This window comes from Vanessa cardui, chromosome 20 (genome assembly GCF_905220365.1).
Source record: "Vanessa cardui chromosome 20, ilVanCard2.1, whole genome shotgun sequence".
Taxonomy (NCBI): domain Eukaryota; kingdom Metazoa; phylum Arthropoda; class Insecta; order Lepidoptera; family Nymphalidae; genus Vanessa; species Vanessa cardui.
This window is the reverse complement of record NC_061142.1, coordinates 3,064,652-3,081,939: the sequence shown is the minus strand read 5'-3', so window position 1 is coordinate 3,081,939 and position 17,288 is coordinate 3,064,652. Positions and strand designations below refer to the sequence as shown.

At 34.0% G+C, this 17,288-nt stretch overlaps 2 protein-coding genes across 3 annotated transcripts; one reads left to right on the top strand and one right to left on the bottom strand.

The window, feature by feature from the left end:
• Positions 1-6,818: 6,818 nt before the first annotated feature.
• On the bottom strand, positions 6,819-10,924 carry LOC124538398 (SAGA-associated factor 11 homolog). The gene is made up of 4 exons (XM_047115446.1): positions 10,489-10,924; positions 9,045-9,234; positions 7,921-8,067; positions 6,819-7,149 (listed from the first exon to the last, which is right to left on the bottom strand). The coding sequence occupies exons 1-4, from the start codon at positions 10,850-10,852 to the stop codon at positions 6,909-6,911; spliced, it is 942 nt and encodes a 313-aa protein (XP_046971402.1). The 5' UTR covers positions 10,853-10,924; the 3' UTR covers positions 6,819-6,908.
• Positions 10,925-12,815: 1,891 nt separating this feature from the next.
• LOC124538343 (N-acetylneuraminate lyase-like) lies at positions 12,816-16,618 on the top strand. 2 transcript variants are annotated; one of them, XM_047115380.1, is made up of 7 exons: positions 12,816-12,998; positions 13,146-13,275; positions 13,907-14,055; positions 14,653-14,821; positions 15,351-15,496; positions 15,761-15,932; positions 16,415-16,618. In XM_047115380.1, the coding sequence occupies exons 1-7, from the start codon at positions 12,996-12,998 to the stop codon at positions 16,558-16,560; spliced, it is 915 nt and encodes a 304-aa protein (XP_046971336.1). In that variant the 5' UTR covers positions 12,816-12,995; the 3' UTR covers positions 16,561-16,618. The 2 variants fall into 2 exon arrangements, with proteins under 2 accessions (XP_046971336.1, XP_046971335.1); XM_047115379.1 differs by lacking the exon at positions 12,816-12,998 and having other exon boundaries at positions 13,134-13,275.
• Positions 16,619-17,288: the final 670 nt, after the last annotated feature.

Below are 17,288 nucleotides of genomic sequence, written 5' to 3'. Positions count from 1 at the left end.
AGTAGGTGCCATTCGGCTGCTTGTTTCCCTCTCGATAAATGATCGGCGATGTCGTTGAATTTGCCTGGAATATATTCTGCTGTCATCGTAATATTCCACTTGTCCAGATAATTCAGAAGCTGGTAGGTTTGATTGAGAAGAGCCATCGATCGTGTGCCGCCTTCTTTTTGAATATATGCGATAACCGTTCGATTGTCTGACTGTAAAATCAGATGACGACCTTGTATTTGTAATCTGAAATGTCTTATAGCCGCTATTATGACAAACATTTCTTTGCGGTTGCAGTGCCATTGCATCTGATCTTTTCTCCATCTGCCTGACACTGTGTGATCGTCCATTTGAGCTCCCCACCCAAAATCTGCAGCATCTGTTGTCAAAAAATGATGAATGAGTTCCGAGTGCAACATTGTTTTTGGCTGAGACGTCTCCAAAGTATTGATCCACCACTTCAGATCTTTTATTACTGCTGCTTGCAAGTTCATTTCTTTCATTGACGATTTCACTAGCATCCTGGATTGTAACTGAAGCTGACGGCAGTGTAATCTCCCTCGAGGGACTACAAAATTGGCAAAATTTAGGTAGCCCAAAAAAGCTTGCGCTTCTTTGAGTGACATTGTACGTCTCTGATTCAGGCGGTATGAAATTGACAATATCTTGTCGATCTTTTTTCTGGGAAGACTTTTGAAGTTCAACCTGGTGTTCCAAACTATTCCTAAGAATTCCACTTCCTGGGTTGGTTTGATTATAGATTTCTCGTAGTTGATAGTCCAACCCAGCATTCTGAGCTTGTCTATCGCCAACTCTACTTGGGACTGAAGACTTGCTTCCGATTGATTTACAATTAAGAAGTCGTCTAAATAAACAACAACTCGCAAACCTTGATTGCGCAAATGTTGTGCCACCCAGTTGGTTAATGCAGCAAAGTTCTTCGGGGCGCAAGACAGTCCGAAAGGAAGGCAAGTCATTTGTAGAACTTGTTGATTGTAAACTAACCTTAAGAACCTTCGATGGTATTTCCTGATCCCTACATGGAAGTAGGCTGACGACAGGTCGAGTTTCACCATCCAGTCGCCCTTCTGTAGAAATCGAGGTATCTGGAAATGTGATATTAGTCTGAAGGGTTTGGTTGTAATGTACTGGTTTAACCGCTTTAGATTGAATATTGGTCTGTTCGAGCCGTCGCTCTTTTTGACCAGAAATATTTTAGACAGAAAACTGGCTAGAACCCTCTGCTCCAATAACATTTTTACTTGTTCGGTCATCTCTGGTGACTGTGGCGTCTGGAAGCGTTCGAGAACCTTTGTTGAAAGTCCGATTAATATTGGTTTGGAGGTAAATGGCAGACGCATTCCCGTAATCATATCGAGAAGAGCCTTCGGAGCTCCAAGCATCTGCCACTGCCTTCGATACGCTCGAAGGCAGCCCCCGTAAAATTTGTTGCGGCGTGGCCGTCACTTGTCAGACGGTCGCTTGACCTGCTGCTTATCCTTTTTAAAGGTTCTTCTAATTTTGGGGTTATACTCTTGTCTTGTAAAACCCGTGTGAGATTTAGGCTTTCTTGTATCGAATCTCGAACGAAAGGAAGGATTAGGACCGTCCATGATGAAATCTAAATTATTAACTTTTTTGGTAGATTTAATAAGAGACTTGTTATTAGTTTTAGATTCTCTTCCTGTATGATACCATGGACGCAACCACTTATCAATACCTCCCGTAGTCTGTATGTAATGTCTAAGTTGATTTTCATCGAAAAGATGATTAGAACTCGGGGGTATTTTACGCAAACCCTCACGAAGGTTCTTATTTGGCAACTCGTTCAGGATACGCTCCCGACGATTTTCAATATATTCGGCACGCTTACCACAGACCATTTGCATAATATCTTCGCTAATTTTGTGAAATTTTGATGTTGGTTGAAATAAATCACTTATTTTGTCAAAAACATTAGTTGCAGACAGCACCGTGTCGACGGAGGCCGCCCAATCAACCAAACATTGTAAATTTTTATTAAGAAGCTCACGCTGTGTAATTAACGCATTACACATGGCCGCCAGTGCTTTTTCGGAGGATGCTAAATAGTCTTTACCCTTTAAAAATTGCCTGAGTTCATCATTGACTTCTAGATCCACAAATCCCGGCGAGGCAATATGTACTTTTAAAGGGTCAGTATACCGTACATCCTTCCACGAAATATCTCCGAATCTTTGCAAATTTTGGAGAATTTTTACGTGCTCGGGATCGGCCCGAGGCACCTTTGGGTCTTTAACTGAAGTATTAATCAATCCTAAACTTAAATGACAAGAGGTATTGTTTATGCCAGATAATTCAACTACCGGCCGTTTCAAACAAAACGTTGGTGCTGACGAACTTCCTATGGGTTCGATTGAAGGAGCAGGTAATTGAGTTGCTTGGTTATTATCCGGAAAAGAACTCAATAAATTATTCGAATGCATTTGTGTTTGTGATGCGGGTAGATAAATATTTTGCAATAAAATATTGGTAAGCTCACTGACCTTGTTTGTCAAAGCATCAAGCTGATTGGAAGACCTGATCCGCTTCCTCCGTCTACTGTCTGACTCACTGTCAGAGGAATTCGAAGAAGACAAACTTGAATCGCTTCCATTCCCTTGTCGTTTCCTTTTGTTAGACGCCGGTTCTACAACCGGCGATTGCAAAGACCGGTTACTACAACCAGCAACTTGCTCGAAACCATTATGGTTTAAGCGCACATTTTCCACATCACTGTCACTACTCATATTAAAAATAGCAGAATCACTTATTAGCACAATGTAGTATTTCACTAAATATAACTAACACTATTTTAATTACGAAAAGTACAAAACTTTACACACTTAGCAAAAATTGATGTTACTAGTAAGAGAAGTAACGACGCTATGAAACCAAAATGGCAAGCTGCCCCCCTGGAACCTAACGAAAGGAGTGGGGCGGACGTGACGTCATACCCGCCATACGAAAAAATAAGAAACAGGAAAGGGAAGTATACAACGCACTCTCACGGATGCTGTGCATCGTCACATGCCAAATAATATAATGAATTCATCAGTTCTGATTATATTTAGGTATAGTATGGAATAAAATACATATGTGAAGGTGTTTATATTTTTATTTTATCATTTTGATAGTCACATTTGACATCTACTTAACATCTAAAGATCATATTACATAGCAACAGCAATTGTTAATTTCTAACTCATTCTTGGAATCTGACAAATGGCCGTTCTAATAAACGTGGCCTACGTAAGGTATACAAATATAAATAACCACAAGTGTACTATATTTATGATTACAACGTAAACCCCGTATTATTTATTCGAAAATGTATGTCATAATTTAAGTAATTCACAGTTCGAAGAGTAATTTTAACGTTAAATTAGTTTCCGACAATGCCACTAGATGGCACGGTTCCATCTGTCAGATTCCAGTATGCTGTCTGTTCCATATACAAAAAATTACGATTCGTATTAATTGAAGATAGTAGAATCGTCTACGAGACGTAATTCAGACGCTACCATTAACGCTGATTAGAATTCTATAGTAGGATAACTGCATGAAGATTATAGATAAATATAATTGAACTTGGCTTGACACACTACTGCGTGTGTAAAACTTCAATTATATACGAATAGTTTTTTGCGTATAGGAACTAGACTTAAATATATTTTTGAGACATATATCATTTTATTGATTAATAATAAAAACTTAATTTAATAATTCGGTGGCTAATTTAAATATAAAATAAATCATTAAAACATTTTAAGCATCATTTTAAAAGATTACGAGTATGATGTAACTCGAATACATTACATTTGGATTCATTCAACTTTACATAATCAAAATTATTACAATGTTCAATTCATTCATCAATCGCTGACCTATTATAACGATTCAAAATTCATTTACAATAATGGCTTCGCATCCGAAGAAGTTTAAGTCTTAATTAGCAATTTGATTATAAGAAACTAAATTCCATATACATTATTAATTAAATATTATGATAATACATACATGTAGTTATTTGAGATTGTATATTCCACTATTTATCTGAATTTATTTTTCTCAGTGTCTGATAAATCATACCCATGGAAACCTGACTGGCTATTAAATTACAATTCCATAAAATATAAACAAACTTATTGGATACATTAATCCAATAAGCGAGTTATTCAACATACAACTTTATCAAATTAATAGTTCATTTCATACAAAATGTTATTTTAAATGCAAAATTTAATTCTATGTATCTTAATTAATTATTCATTAAATGCAAAAGATTATTATTACAATATGAAATTTGAAACAAAATAACGACATGATCAGTATTGAACGTCTCATATTTTAAAACAAAAGGCAGATGGAAACAAGTAATGGTAATACAATTGAATACTTAACGATACTTTTTCATGCTTAAAACGCTGAACCGATTTTGATGAAATTTGTTATTGAGATAGTTGAGTCCCGATGAATAACATAACAATTATTAATACACCGTTCGAAGTAATCGGTAAGATGGAGGTTGACGGTAGGCTATAGGCAAAGTTTAATCAATTTCGGGCAAGTAAAGCCGCAGGATCAGTAGTACTTTAAGACATTTTAACAAAACGATTGACTCAAACTACTGGGAATTTTATTTAGCACTCCATCTGCATTTTGTTTTATAATATGAGACGTACGTAACCATTTTTTATTTCGTTTATACTTCGCACAATTACAATTGAGGTAAACTATATTGATTCATTTACAACTTATAATAAATTCGTAAACATAGACAAAAAATCGAGAAATAGCCTCACAAAATATACTACATACATAGAAAGATATGAAGTCACTATACAATCAAAACTTGCCCTCTCTGTGAACTAGTCACAGACAATAAGGATTCTTGAAAAAGTAATATTGACTCAAAATCGCTTTCTCTTGTACTAAACAGCACATAGAATTTACTTAGTCTATGATCCACGTTTACTTTGTCTATGGCTGTACAAATATTCATACCATCCGTCAAAATTGAAACATTTTCGTTCAATAGGAATAGTATCGAAACAGCGCCAACTAGCGACAGACATCGTTATCTTGATCGTTTAAAAAGTAAAATTTACATATACGCCGTTGAAGTTATACAAATACATTTGTATAACTCGCACTAAGCGTTTGTTTTATATGTATTCAATCAAGTCATTGTTACTTTTCATTATAACTAGATTCTGTGAAATTGGAATAAGGAAAGCATCGGCCGTATATACATTAATCCTTAAATGCATCGGGAAGTTGAAAAATTGTGACTTATGTCAAAAATTACTTGAACACAAACCATTTCCTTTTATATACACAACTATGAACTAAACAATTATATAAACAGGTCACATATTATAAAATTGGAGTGTTTGTCTGTCTTTTAATATAATTTTTTACAATTTTTGTCTGTCTGTTTGTTCCGGCTAATCTCGGACGGCTGGACCGATTAAGACGGAACTTTTACTGACAGATAACTGATATAATAAGGAGTGACTTAGGCTACGATATATATTTTTTTATTAAAATCAAACGCGTTCAAGGTCGCGGGCATGGCTAGTCATTATTTAGATCTAGAATAGATAACGTTTTTTATTTCCTAAAAACATCTATATATATTTGATCTTATATATTACGACATTGATTTACATTGATTACAACTCTTTCATAAGTAGACATATATGTATGTATTAGAGAAGTATATAATATATATCATATCGAGAATCATTTTTATATAGCATCCAAATTCATAATTAACTTGGTTAGGCTTTATGCCAGCCCGTCTGGGTACCAACTCATCGAATATTCCACTGCTTAAACAAATTCTTAGTATTATTGTGCACCAATTTGACATTTGAGTGAGTTACAAGTTGCCAATTTGACGTTTGAGTGAGTCAGTGAGTCACAAGAGACATTATACTTAGCACACATTGGTGTGATGTAAGATACGGCTATATTTCTTACAGCAACAATATCTATATGGAGTGCCTCGTCTGCTTATGTATTACATAAAAAAAAACCTAGGTTCGTCTCAAGATGTTTTCATACCTGTATGGGATAAATACATATATACACACAATATAGATGTATGAAATTTGATTAAGTTTCACATATTCTTTCCACTGGATTATTTATAATCCTTAATTTATAAGGTATGATAGCATTGAAGCAAAATTTTGTGCTTTATTATAATCATTTCCAATTAATTTACATGTTCTTTGAAATATAAACAGTCAAGTTCACATACACATATAATTCACTGTGTAATACATTTTTAAATTCATTTCATTAAAATAGTAAATATAAAATAGAGTAATATGTAGAGCATACTTCATTTGTTTTTTTTTTTTGTTTCAATTTAATAATATAAGATAATATTTGAAACATTTAGTTGATTGAGATCTAAATAGCTCTTAACAAGAGTTTTAATTTAACACGATAAATCTGTGAAATCCTTAGAAATGTAACGAACATCAAATTTGACTTGCAAGCCATGTAAGCATGCTAGCATAACTTGCTGTCAGTAAGAGAAGTTTATAGCACTATAATTTTATGTGCTTAAGTCAATAAATACCTTTGGTAAGAAACCGTGTTTACCTTTGCGGCATTAGAAATTCATAATTAAGTTCTTTTAGATGCAAAATTGAGAATGCATTGTCCGAACAATATATAGTATTATTTGACATATGTCAAAAGTTTGACATATATGTCTGTGGCATTATAGCTTCTAAATATGAATGTTTTTTTTTTTTAATTTCAAATTGTCATTGATGGAAATTTATTCAGTAATCTTAAGATATCTCTTTGTTTTGTTTTAGGGATTTCCTAAGCAATGGATATTTATGGATTCATTAGTTCTACGAAATTATTATAACCATTCAATCCCTACCATTTGGCGACATATTCCTATCTCTCTTATTCTTCATTTTCGGTGGAGCGCGGTGCCTGTCCCGTTTGCGACTAGAGGATGAGCAGGATGATGAAGGGCTGGAGTCTGGAGGAGATCCTGCTTCGTCAGCGGTGAGGCCCATTGTCTGTGACTCTGGGGTGGAAGGTTCGAGCACGCTGTTCCTTAGAGCTCGACGTTGTTCCTCTGTGTGCTGGGGGCATCGTGTTGACCTAGAATGTAAATATTACATAACTGTTAGTATAAAGTTAAAACAAGTATATTTTTTAATCTAGGTAAGACATCTGAAGTAAGAGACAGTAAGTGGTCACCGCTTTCTAAATGCCTCTCATTGCTAAGGTGTCAATGCAATTTCAAATGCTTATGCTCCACCAATATTTGGAAGTATGACGCTGACAACTCTAACTAGATCTCTAGTTCATACAACTATGAATTCAAATTTAACCACTTGATATACTTTGATTGATATTTTTCCTCAGTATCAACGTGTCTGTATGTCACTACAGCAGTAAGGTATTTATTCCTTGACAGTGGCATTGTTCAAGACACATAAGGGTAATTTTTTTCCATTCAAAGGTACCAAGAGTTTATTGCATCTATTTCCAAAACTCCAAACCTTTTACCAATTACCGTACCTCTTGTTTAGCTTACACGTAATTGACTTATTTCTTGTCCAATATTCTAATAAATAAATTATAATCAGACCCAGAACCAGATTATACAGAATAAAATAAAGATCTGTAACTCAAACTATCAATCTAATACATGTTGATTTCCAGGCAGGATATATTACATACATATAACCCATGACTTTGTTTATTTATATGTTGAAGTTGAAACTACTGAAATTCTTGTCGGAACTACTGGATTCTTTTCTTGATCAGAAAAGAAAATACCCTGACCTGAGAAACTTAAACAGAAATATACAGTGGGTCTTCTTTTTGTAAAATTAGAAATTTAACAAAAAAAAGTTTTTAATGTACCTAGTACATAATTTCTTTGTATGTTCCGACACAACTCCACAGATCTGCAGCAGCAAATTTTTCTTTTCATTGGCTGACATTGTTTCATACGTGGCTCCCCCGTCATTTGAGTCCGAATTGTGATGGCCATTATTATTCCTGTGACCTCTGAAATTATAAATTGGTAAAATTTCAAAAATATCTAGGCTATAATACTATATATGTATATAAATGTAACATGGAATGTTATGCTATGTACACCTCTATTTCTTTTTATATCTGTGTCTTTCCTCTACCTCAGATAAGGCCGCCTCTTGTGCATATTTCTTAATTGTGGCTACACAGTATTTACTGGTGTATAATAAAGAGTATTTTGACTTGATTTGATTTGAATGTTCTGAATCAGAATAACACTAGAAGAATTACTTATAAGGAGTATTTTCCTAACATTTCCGGAACAGTTCTTAATTTCATTCATATTGTCTTGTAATCTATACTGATATTATATTTCGAGATTTATTCAATCTATCTATTGCTGAACTTGACACAATGTGTCATGAACCAAGCTTGAACTATGAGGAGGGTCATAGATTTCTTTTGATGCCTTGATTCTGATGGCCAAGCTCTAAAACGCGAACAATGCAGGTAGCATCTTATTAGAAATAAACCAAACCATTGATACTATTTTGAAAAAAAAAATATGACGTGATAAATGCTAGTTTAAAACTTATAATATATTGTTTAAACACTACAATAATTGACATGTGTTAAGTTATAACTTAAATAAATGCATCACATTCTTATGAGGAATTAAAGCATGATTATATTTTATGACATAGTTTAGCAGACGAGCAAATGGGCTACCTAAAGGACAGTGATCATCGGACAGGGATCACTACTTATAGACATAGGTGCTGCAAGAAATATTAATTATACCTTACTTTGCCAATGCACAACTAACTTTAGGAACTAAGATGTTTTGTCAATTGTGCCTGTAATTACACTGGTTCACTCACCCTTCCAACATGAACACAAAAATACTGAATACACAGCTGTTAGGTTAGAACATCTGATGGTAAATACCAAGACGGGTTTACAAAAGCCTGCCATCAAGTTCATTTAACTTTAATGACAAATGAACTCACTTGTGACTCTTGCTGGACCGTTTATTGTGATTGTTTTTCATCCTGCGCTTTCTACGGTCGCTTTGCAAAGAGCCACCGGACCAGTCGGCGTCATCTTCATCGTCACTGAGTAGTCCTGCGTAGGAGGTCGGCTCTCGACTGTTAGATGCAATGCGTCGCGACGCTATACGTGAACTGTTGCGACCCATACCTGTGCGGATGTAAAAAATTATAAAATCAAAAAGGAAGACTTTTAAATTTTTTTTTTTCTGAACATATTCTTATTGAACATAATATTTTGTGGCAATCCTGAATAAATACGATGATGATTGATAAACAATTATCTATTTAGAAGATGTGTTAAAGCAGATTTATCCTTTCCATTCCTTTGATCCTTGCTTTATATGTTGGGTAGATTCATATTATAAAAATGTTAAAAAGTAATTAATTTTAAAAATATTACTAGAATATTTTATATATTTTATCTATTCTTAAATTTTTATAACAGTAAAAAAATCTGATTGTGTTTCATACAAATTTAAGTTATTGTCTTCTTTACCCTAATAAGGGCTTTCCCTTCATTATTTTAGAGGAATTTTAATCCAAATGGAATGGAGGAATTTTAATACAAAAAAGAGCTGAGATGGCCCAGTGGTTAGAACGCGAGCATCATAACCGATGATTGCGGGTTCAAACCCAGGCAAGCACCGCTGATTCATGTGCTTAATTTGTCTTTATAATTCATCTCGTGCTCAGCGGTGAAGGAAAACATCGTGAGGAAACCTGCATGTGACAAATTTCATAGAAATTCCGCCACATGTGCATTCCACCAACCCGCATTGGAACAGCGTGGTGGAATATGTTCCAAACCTTCTCCTCAAAGGGAGAGGAGGCCTTTAGCCCAGCAGTGGGAATTTACAGGCTGTTGTTGTTGTTTGTTAATCCAAATTATCAGTAAAGTATAAATATTTAACACTCTGTAAAAGTGGTTATATTACAAATAAGGGTAAATATTTAACATTTTTAATTCAGTTATTTATTAAAGGAAAGAGAATTTTAATTTTAAATATACTTAATTTATAGTTTGCGTAAAAAATAAATAGATAATCTACTTTGGAAAAAAAATAAAATGCAAAAATATCTAACAACCTTTTGAATTTGGAATGTAAAATAATGAAATAGCCAGTCAATACAAATAGATTCCTAAATTATATCATAATCAAAATATAAAGCTATCCTTACAATACCCATCAATCAACATTGAAATAAATAATCAATAGCATGTTTCTAAAAATAATATCAACATTGAGCGTAACTTAAATGCAATGTATATCAAAAGCTCTATAAATGTACGACGGATGAAAGTTGCACGTCGAAATATATACTGCAATCAGCTGTTTATATGAAATCGCTTGCATATTTAATGATTTGTAACGTGATGGTTTAACTAATAATATGACCTTACCCATGCATTTTTCTAGATGTGGGGCGAATCTCGTAGCCGAAACGGGTCTGTCGCAGTTTGGACACGAACAATTCGAGTCCGGCGTCTTTTTCAATATCGAAAACCCGAAAACGTCGCATTCTGGGGAATTTACTATTTTGTATCCTTCTTCTTCCTCCTTCTCCCCTTCTAGCAGGTCCGTAAGTCCTGTTTTTAATCCGTGATGAAATTCAAAAAGCACCCCTAAAGTTACATCGTCACAAACACTTTCGTAAATAAAGTTCGCTGCATCCTCAGCATTAGTTTCATTTTGCATTATTTCGAAAAATTTACTATTTAAATCGTTCATACTCAATTCACTCATAATATTAATACTGTTATTCATTTTGTAATATTAAAAGAAAATAAAAAAAATCAGAAGGAGATTCTTGTGACAGATGCACTAGAAAATATTCTTTGCTTTATATCAATGATCGCTCAGCTGACTGACTGATTGTCTGAGAACGACTGAACAAAATGAACGACAGGTAGCGAAACGTTCTAAAATCTTTTACATACCGATTTTTACAATACCTACTTATCAATCTTATTATTCACTGCTTTAAATTATTTATTTTGTAATCCTTATAAAACAAACCAGAATTTGATTATGTGAATAGTTTTGTCATTCCGAAAATTTTACTATCACGTTTGATTTCATATCAGTTGTTGTACGCGTAAATCAATAAAACTTAATGTAAAACTGTTTTGGTCCTATAAATAACCACTACCATAACTATTATAAACATTTAAAGACTTCGTGAAAAGGACTGGACTAGACTAGATTATAGAAACCATAATTAAAAACGACAGAGAAATGTTTACCGATTGACTTCGGTCATGGCAGATAATTTTATAACTAACTACGCAGGATATAAGTGTGGGCTCAAAGACAGGTGCAGTTTCATCCTTCTGTCTCACTCGGGTTGGTAAATCTAACTCGAACATAAAGTAAAACACAGGACCAAAAGGCTTTAAGCGATTTAAGGAGTATGAAAGTATAAAGTTTCAACTTTTGAGTTTGGGATTTTATTGAGAATGTTTCGACAAAACATTAATAACTTAGTATCGGTCCTCGACTTGCGGCTACAACCGAATGGCAGGATCTGAGACCTTGCACCTAGCAATTAAACTAACGATACCTAGTTAGTATGTTAAAGTATAGCGATTAATAGATTAAAACAATTAAAAATACCAAAGTATCTATGAAGTGAAATGGACAGACAGAATGGTTTTTCGAGGCAAAAAATGCATTAAAAGCCGCACTGTTATAGATTTTCGGATATCTAGACGGTGTGGTTGAATCTTCGAATTTTGACGCGATATCCGAAGGTGAGGTGAAGGTCAATAGACGGGAGTAATCTAAACATTTTTTGGGATATTCGTGAAAAATGCGGTAGAAGATGCAGAGTGATTACATGGCCAAGAGATGAGACCAGTATTAGTACTATGTGAAGCAGAATATGCACCTTACATCATTTTCAGCGATGGATTGACGAGCTCACAAAGCCTATAAGATGCCTATTTGTCTTCACCTTCTAAGTGACCGCAGAACTGAACGAGATTCGAAATATCAACATTTGGCAATTCGAAGAGATTCGACAAATGGTGACTTTTAGCAGTTAACGCCTAAACTAATTTCTCTTCGTGGGCCTCTTTCCTAGTCTCTTCGTGGGCCTCTTTCCAAGTTTCTTAGTATTTCATATATTATTTTTATAATAATTTGAAATCCGTGCTGAATTATTAGTAGTGGACAGTAGAACGTTATTTTTGTTTTAGCCAGAAATAAATCTCCATACAAAATTTCATCCATCTGAATAGTTAGTGTTTCTATTTACAGCGGCTGTGTGTTGACCAGACTGTCAGTCAAACCTTTGCTATTAAATCGATAGGACATAAATACATAATTATCTAAATATTAAGAGGGAATGCGAAAGGTTCATCGGGAAACGATATTCCTTCAGACTTGTCTTTGAACAAAAGAGACTGGCAAATCTTATTAGATGTTGTCTTATGACTGACGTCAGATGTCTAAAGAATGTAATACCAGAAGTATCAACTATCAAGGAATAGTATTCAGACAAGTCGCGACCGAAACGGGCCTACTTTTTTCTCTAGTGAAGCTCAAGTGCAAAGGAACAAAGTTTAAAGACACTTTTAATTCTTAACTCAATGTTTGTTTATAAACAATGGCGCCTTAAAAATAATTTTATCAATAATAATAATTTATCTGTTGAAATTTTTTTGTTTGTAAAATGAATCTTAAAGTGACGAGATAAAGTTTACTTATAATTAATCTGGACATATTTCACGCGTTGTTTTGTTTAACGTCAGACCCGATAACTTTGATAAAGCAATCAAATAGTTGAATTTTAATCGGTGTTCTGTAATTTTACTCAGCCCGAAAGTTACAAGATATATTTCATTCGCGTTAAAACATTTCAAAAGTAATTGTCAACGCAATAATTGTCATTGCAATATTTAAAATAATGGTACGTATATTTTTGTTTTAAATTAAGTACTTTTTTTAATAACGATATTTTATTTGATTTGAGTCAGTTGTTACGATAAAATCAAAAATGTTTTTTTTTTTTTTTAATAAACTTTATGAAATTATACTGTTATAAATGTTGTTTAAGGTTGAGTTCACTGCCCGTGGACTGGTCCCTCCGGTCTTCACTCCACTGAATGATGATCACACTATTAACTTCCAAGCTATCGAACCTTACGCTAAATTTTTAGCTGACAATGGAATTAAGGCTGTACTCGGTAATTGTTTTTGTATAAATATTATTATTATCTTAATGATTTCTTTAATTAGTACTTACTTAAATATTCTAATGTAATAAGCTGACATGCCAAGGTCACTTGTTGGTTTTATCATATTCGGTTCAGCGGTTTAGCCGTGAAAGCGTAACAGATAGACAGACAGATAGTTACTTTCATATACATAATAATCATATAGATCAGAGATTTGTTACACATACGAATTAAGATGTTATATCTCTTTTGCCTTTGCTTGTGTTTTAATTGATTTTTTTCATTATTGACAACAAGTCTATAACTTGTTATATCTTTAGTAGTACCGATTGTTACTACATTTTATTATGTGAGGATTTTCGTAGGGATGAAACTGCGAACGCGTTGACGCATCTCATTGGCTGGTTAGCACATACCTACTGTTGCTTTTGTGAGTGAGCGAGACAGTAATAACTCTTATATTATGTCTGTGCTGGTTACTTCATAAGGCTGCAGATCTTGAGATATGGGTTTCAAATCCAAGGGCGGATGAAATTCGAAATGGCTATTTCTGTAATCTTCTTCATCTCACTTATTTTTTGCGAAATTGGTCAGAATGACATTATTGTTTTAATAAAAAAAAAAAATGGATTCTTTTCAGTTGGAGGTACAACAGGAGAACATATGTCTCTTAGCATCGCAGATAGAAAGAAGATAATAGACGTGTGGGTGAAGGCTGGTAAAATGACACATGGACTCCACTTAATGGTTCAAGTGGGGGGAGCCCCATTGGCTGATGTTTTAAATTTGGTAAGTAAAAATTCATCTGAATATATTGTCTCATTTTGTCGACAACAACAACCTGTAAATTTCCCGCTACTGGGCTAAGGCCTCCTCTCCTCTTGAGGAGAAGGTTTGGAACCTATTCCACCATGCTGTTCCAATGTTCCAAGGGTTGGTGGAATACACACGTGGCAGAATTTCTATGAAGTTAGACACATGCTGATTTTGTTATGACGTTTTCCTTCACCGCCGAGCACGCGATGAATTAAAAAAAACAAATTAAGAACATGAATATACAGTGGTGCTTCCCTGGGTTTTGAACCCGCAATCAAGAAGTGAACCCGCAGTGAAGATGCACGCGTTCTGAACACTGGACCATTTGGGCTATATTATATGACAACATTTTTTTTAACTTAAATTACCAAAAGTACGCAATGGAGTTGTTTGCCCTGAAGGCATTATTCTGATGTGTTTTTTATTTCCAAGCAGCATTGGACTATTCTCAGATAATATTTTGGCTTTAATTGTTTCCCTTTTTTATAATTTACATTTGTTTATTGACGACCTCTTTGAATTGGATCATTTGATTGGTCATCTTAATATTTTTGTTATATTTTATTTCAGACAAAATACTGCTCAGATATTGGTGTAGACTCGTTGTTAACGTTGCCTGAGTTGTATTTTAAGCCACAGTCTGTTTCCGAGCTGGTGTCTTACGTGGAGCTGGTTGCGAAAGCCGCGCCAAATCTACCCGTATTGTACTATCACATACCGAGCATGAGCAAAGTTGAAGGTAAGTGCAATATATTATTCAGTAAAAAGTATTTAATTACAAAATTAAAGTTTCAGTTCGTAAATGTCCCCCTATTGGGCGAAGCCTTCCTCAACTTTTGAGGGGTAGGCTTTGGAGTTTATTCTATTAAACTGCAAGGAGATTTTGTAGCTATTCGCTTCGCATCTCCATGAAGACTTACTTAGTGAGGAAAAACTTATTTAGTTAGTCTTAGCTTTTGCATTTTATTTATTTTTTTATGTCTAATAGATTTGGAGTCTCGCGTGAAAATGACAAAAGACGTATTTCAATTTTATAATACAAATTCACAAATTCATAATACATATTTAAGTTTTGGACTAGACATCAATAACCTCTTTAAAGATACTTACCTGAAGAAAACCGAAAAATGACCAAGAGATAAAGACAAGAAGAAAAGCATTATTAAAAACTTACGTAGTTTATTTAATCCTCAATTTTATATTAAGCATATATGTTAAAAAAATAAGCCGCTGAAATAACGATTATACCGCCATTTTTGCGTTTTCAGTCAACATGCCAAGTTTTGTAACAGAAGCTACTAGGCGTATACCTAACTTTAAAGGGATAAAGTTTACATCGAACGATTTAAGTGAGGGCGCCCAAGTGTTGAGAGCCCTGAAGGAAGGCCAGAGGGTGTTCCTTGGTGCAGATACTGTAAGTTATTTATCTTATAATCCATGTAGATAGACGGCCAACTAGGATACATTAACTTTGGTGCTGTAAGAAATAATTAATGGAATTGGAATATTTAATGAGAGTGGAATGTAGTGGAATAAGCTCAAGATCTTTCCCTTATTTCCGCTCATATCGTCTACCTATTTTATTGGAAAAAAATTGGTGGTATGGTATATATACTTCATAAAAGTTACGATATATTTTGGTATTATTGTCGCTTAAAATATTTCATATATTTTGCAGTTACTAGCTCCAGCTGCGCTGTTAGGAATAAATTCTGGTATCGGGACAACGTTCAACCTGTTCCCACGTCTCGCACAAGATATTCTGGCGGCGATTGAGAGAGCTGACCTGGTCAAGGCCAGAGCCTTGCAGGAGAAACTGAGCCTTGCTGTGGAAGCTCATACCGTTGAAGGTATTATATAGGTTCTTCATCATCACAAGAAAAAAAAATCATTTAATTCACGAGTATTTTACAATAACAAATATAATATAATCTGACAAAAAATTGACGAAAATAAAACATACACACACAACAAATAAACAACAACTTCATCTAAGAAGCTTAGATGAGCTATAAAGCTTAAGACGGTTCTATCCCTCGGTTCTCAATTATCAACTATTGTCACTATAAGTCACAAGGGTTGTTTTTGCCTCACCGAGAATGTGATGGATGCAATTTTTTTATTATTGCTTCATATAATTATTAAAATCAGCGCCAAAAAGATCTTGGCTTATATGGTATTATGAATTATGTCTCCCTCGGTTTCCAAGTTAAAAATCCGAAAGGTGGATGAAGGATGAAAAGAGATGGCAATATTTTTAAAGATTTAAGACTTACCGTGTCGTCGGATTTTTAATGTTTAACTTAATCAATAAACCCGTTTTTTTGTTTAGGTGCATGGGTACCTATAATGAAGGCTGGAATGGAAATCGTTACTGGAATCAAAGTGGGTCCTCCAGCACTGCCGCAGCGGCCTATATCTGAAGACGCGAAGAAGAGAATTGCGACTAAGCTTCACGCATTAAAATTGATTAATTAAAATTGTAAAGAGTTTTTTATCAAACTATATTTAAAAAAATATAATTTAAAAAAAAATTGACGTGGCGTTTTTTTAGTCTATATAATTGTCGTTCAAAAATAAAAAATGGAATATTTGTTTTATTTTATACTGGAAGAGTTTGTTACGACTTCAATAAACTAAAAAAAAATTTAGATGGAATTTGAGAGCAAATTAGACTTAAGTTAAATTTACATTGACCATTGAATATTAATGGCTGTTATAGCAATTTAATAAAGATAATATCATAAAAAATAAATGGTTTTAAAAATATCGAGGGAAAAAGTGGAAAAGAAAAAGTGTCGGTCCAGTCGTTAATTCAGTAAAATTTCCGTCAATCCTTTCTTAAGAAAGCAGAAATCAATCAAAGGCAGCGCTTTTAAACGGCTGCCTTTTCTGCTATTAGTTTTTTTTTTAAATTGTTTGAGAAGTTTCAAGTTTAAATAATAAACGTATCATATTTTCGTAACACAATTCTCTAATCAAAAGCTGAAATAATAGTAGTGTTCACAATTCTTAACAGACAGAGATTGACGGTCAAAGATTACTCCCTCTTCCACCCATTCCGAACTTCCATTAAAAATTTACTGACGAAAAAATTTAATAGTCTGACTGAGGAACCGAACCCAGGACGTTAAAATTTTTAGCCGTCTAACCTAACCAATAGACCAACGGAGTGTTATTTTAACACTAATTAGTGAACTAATAAT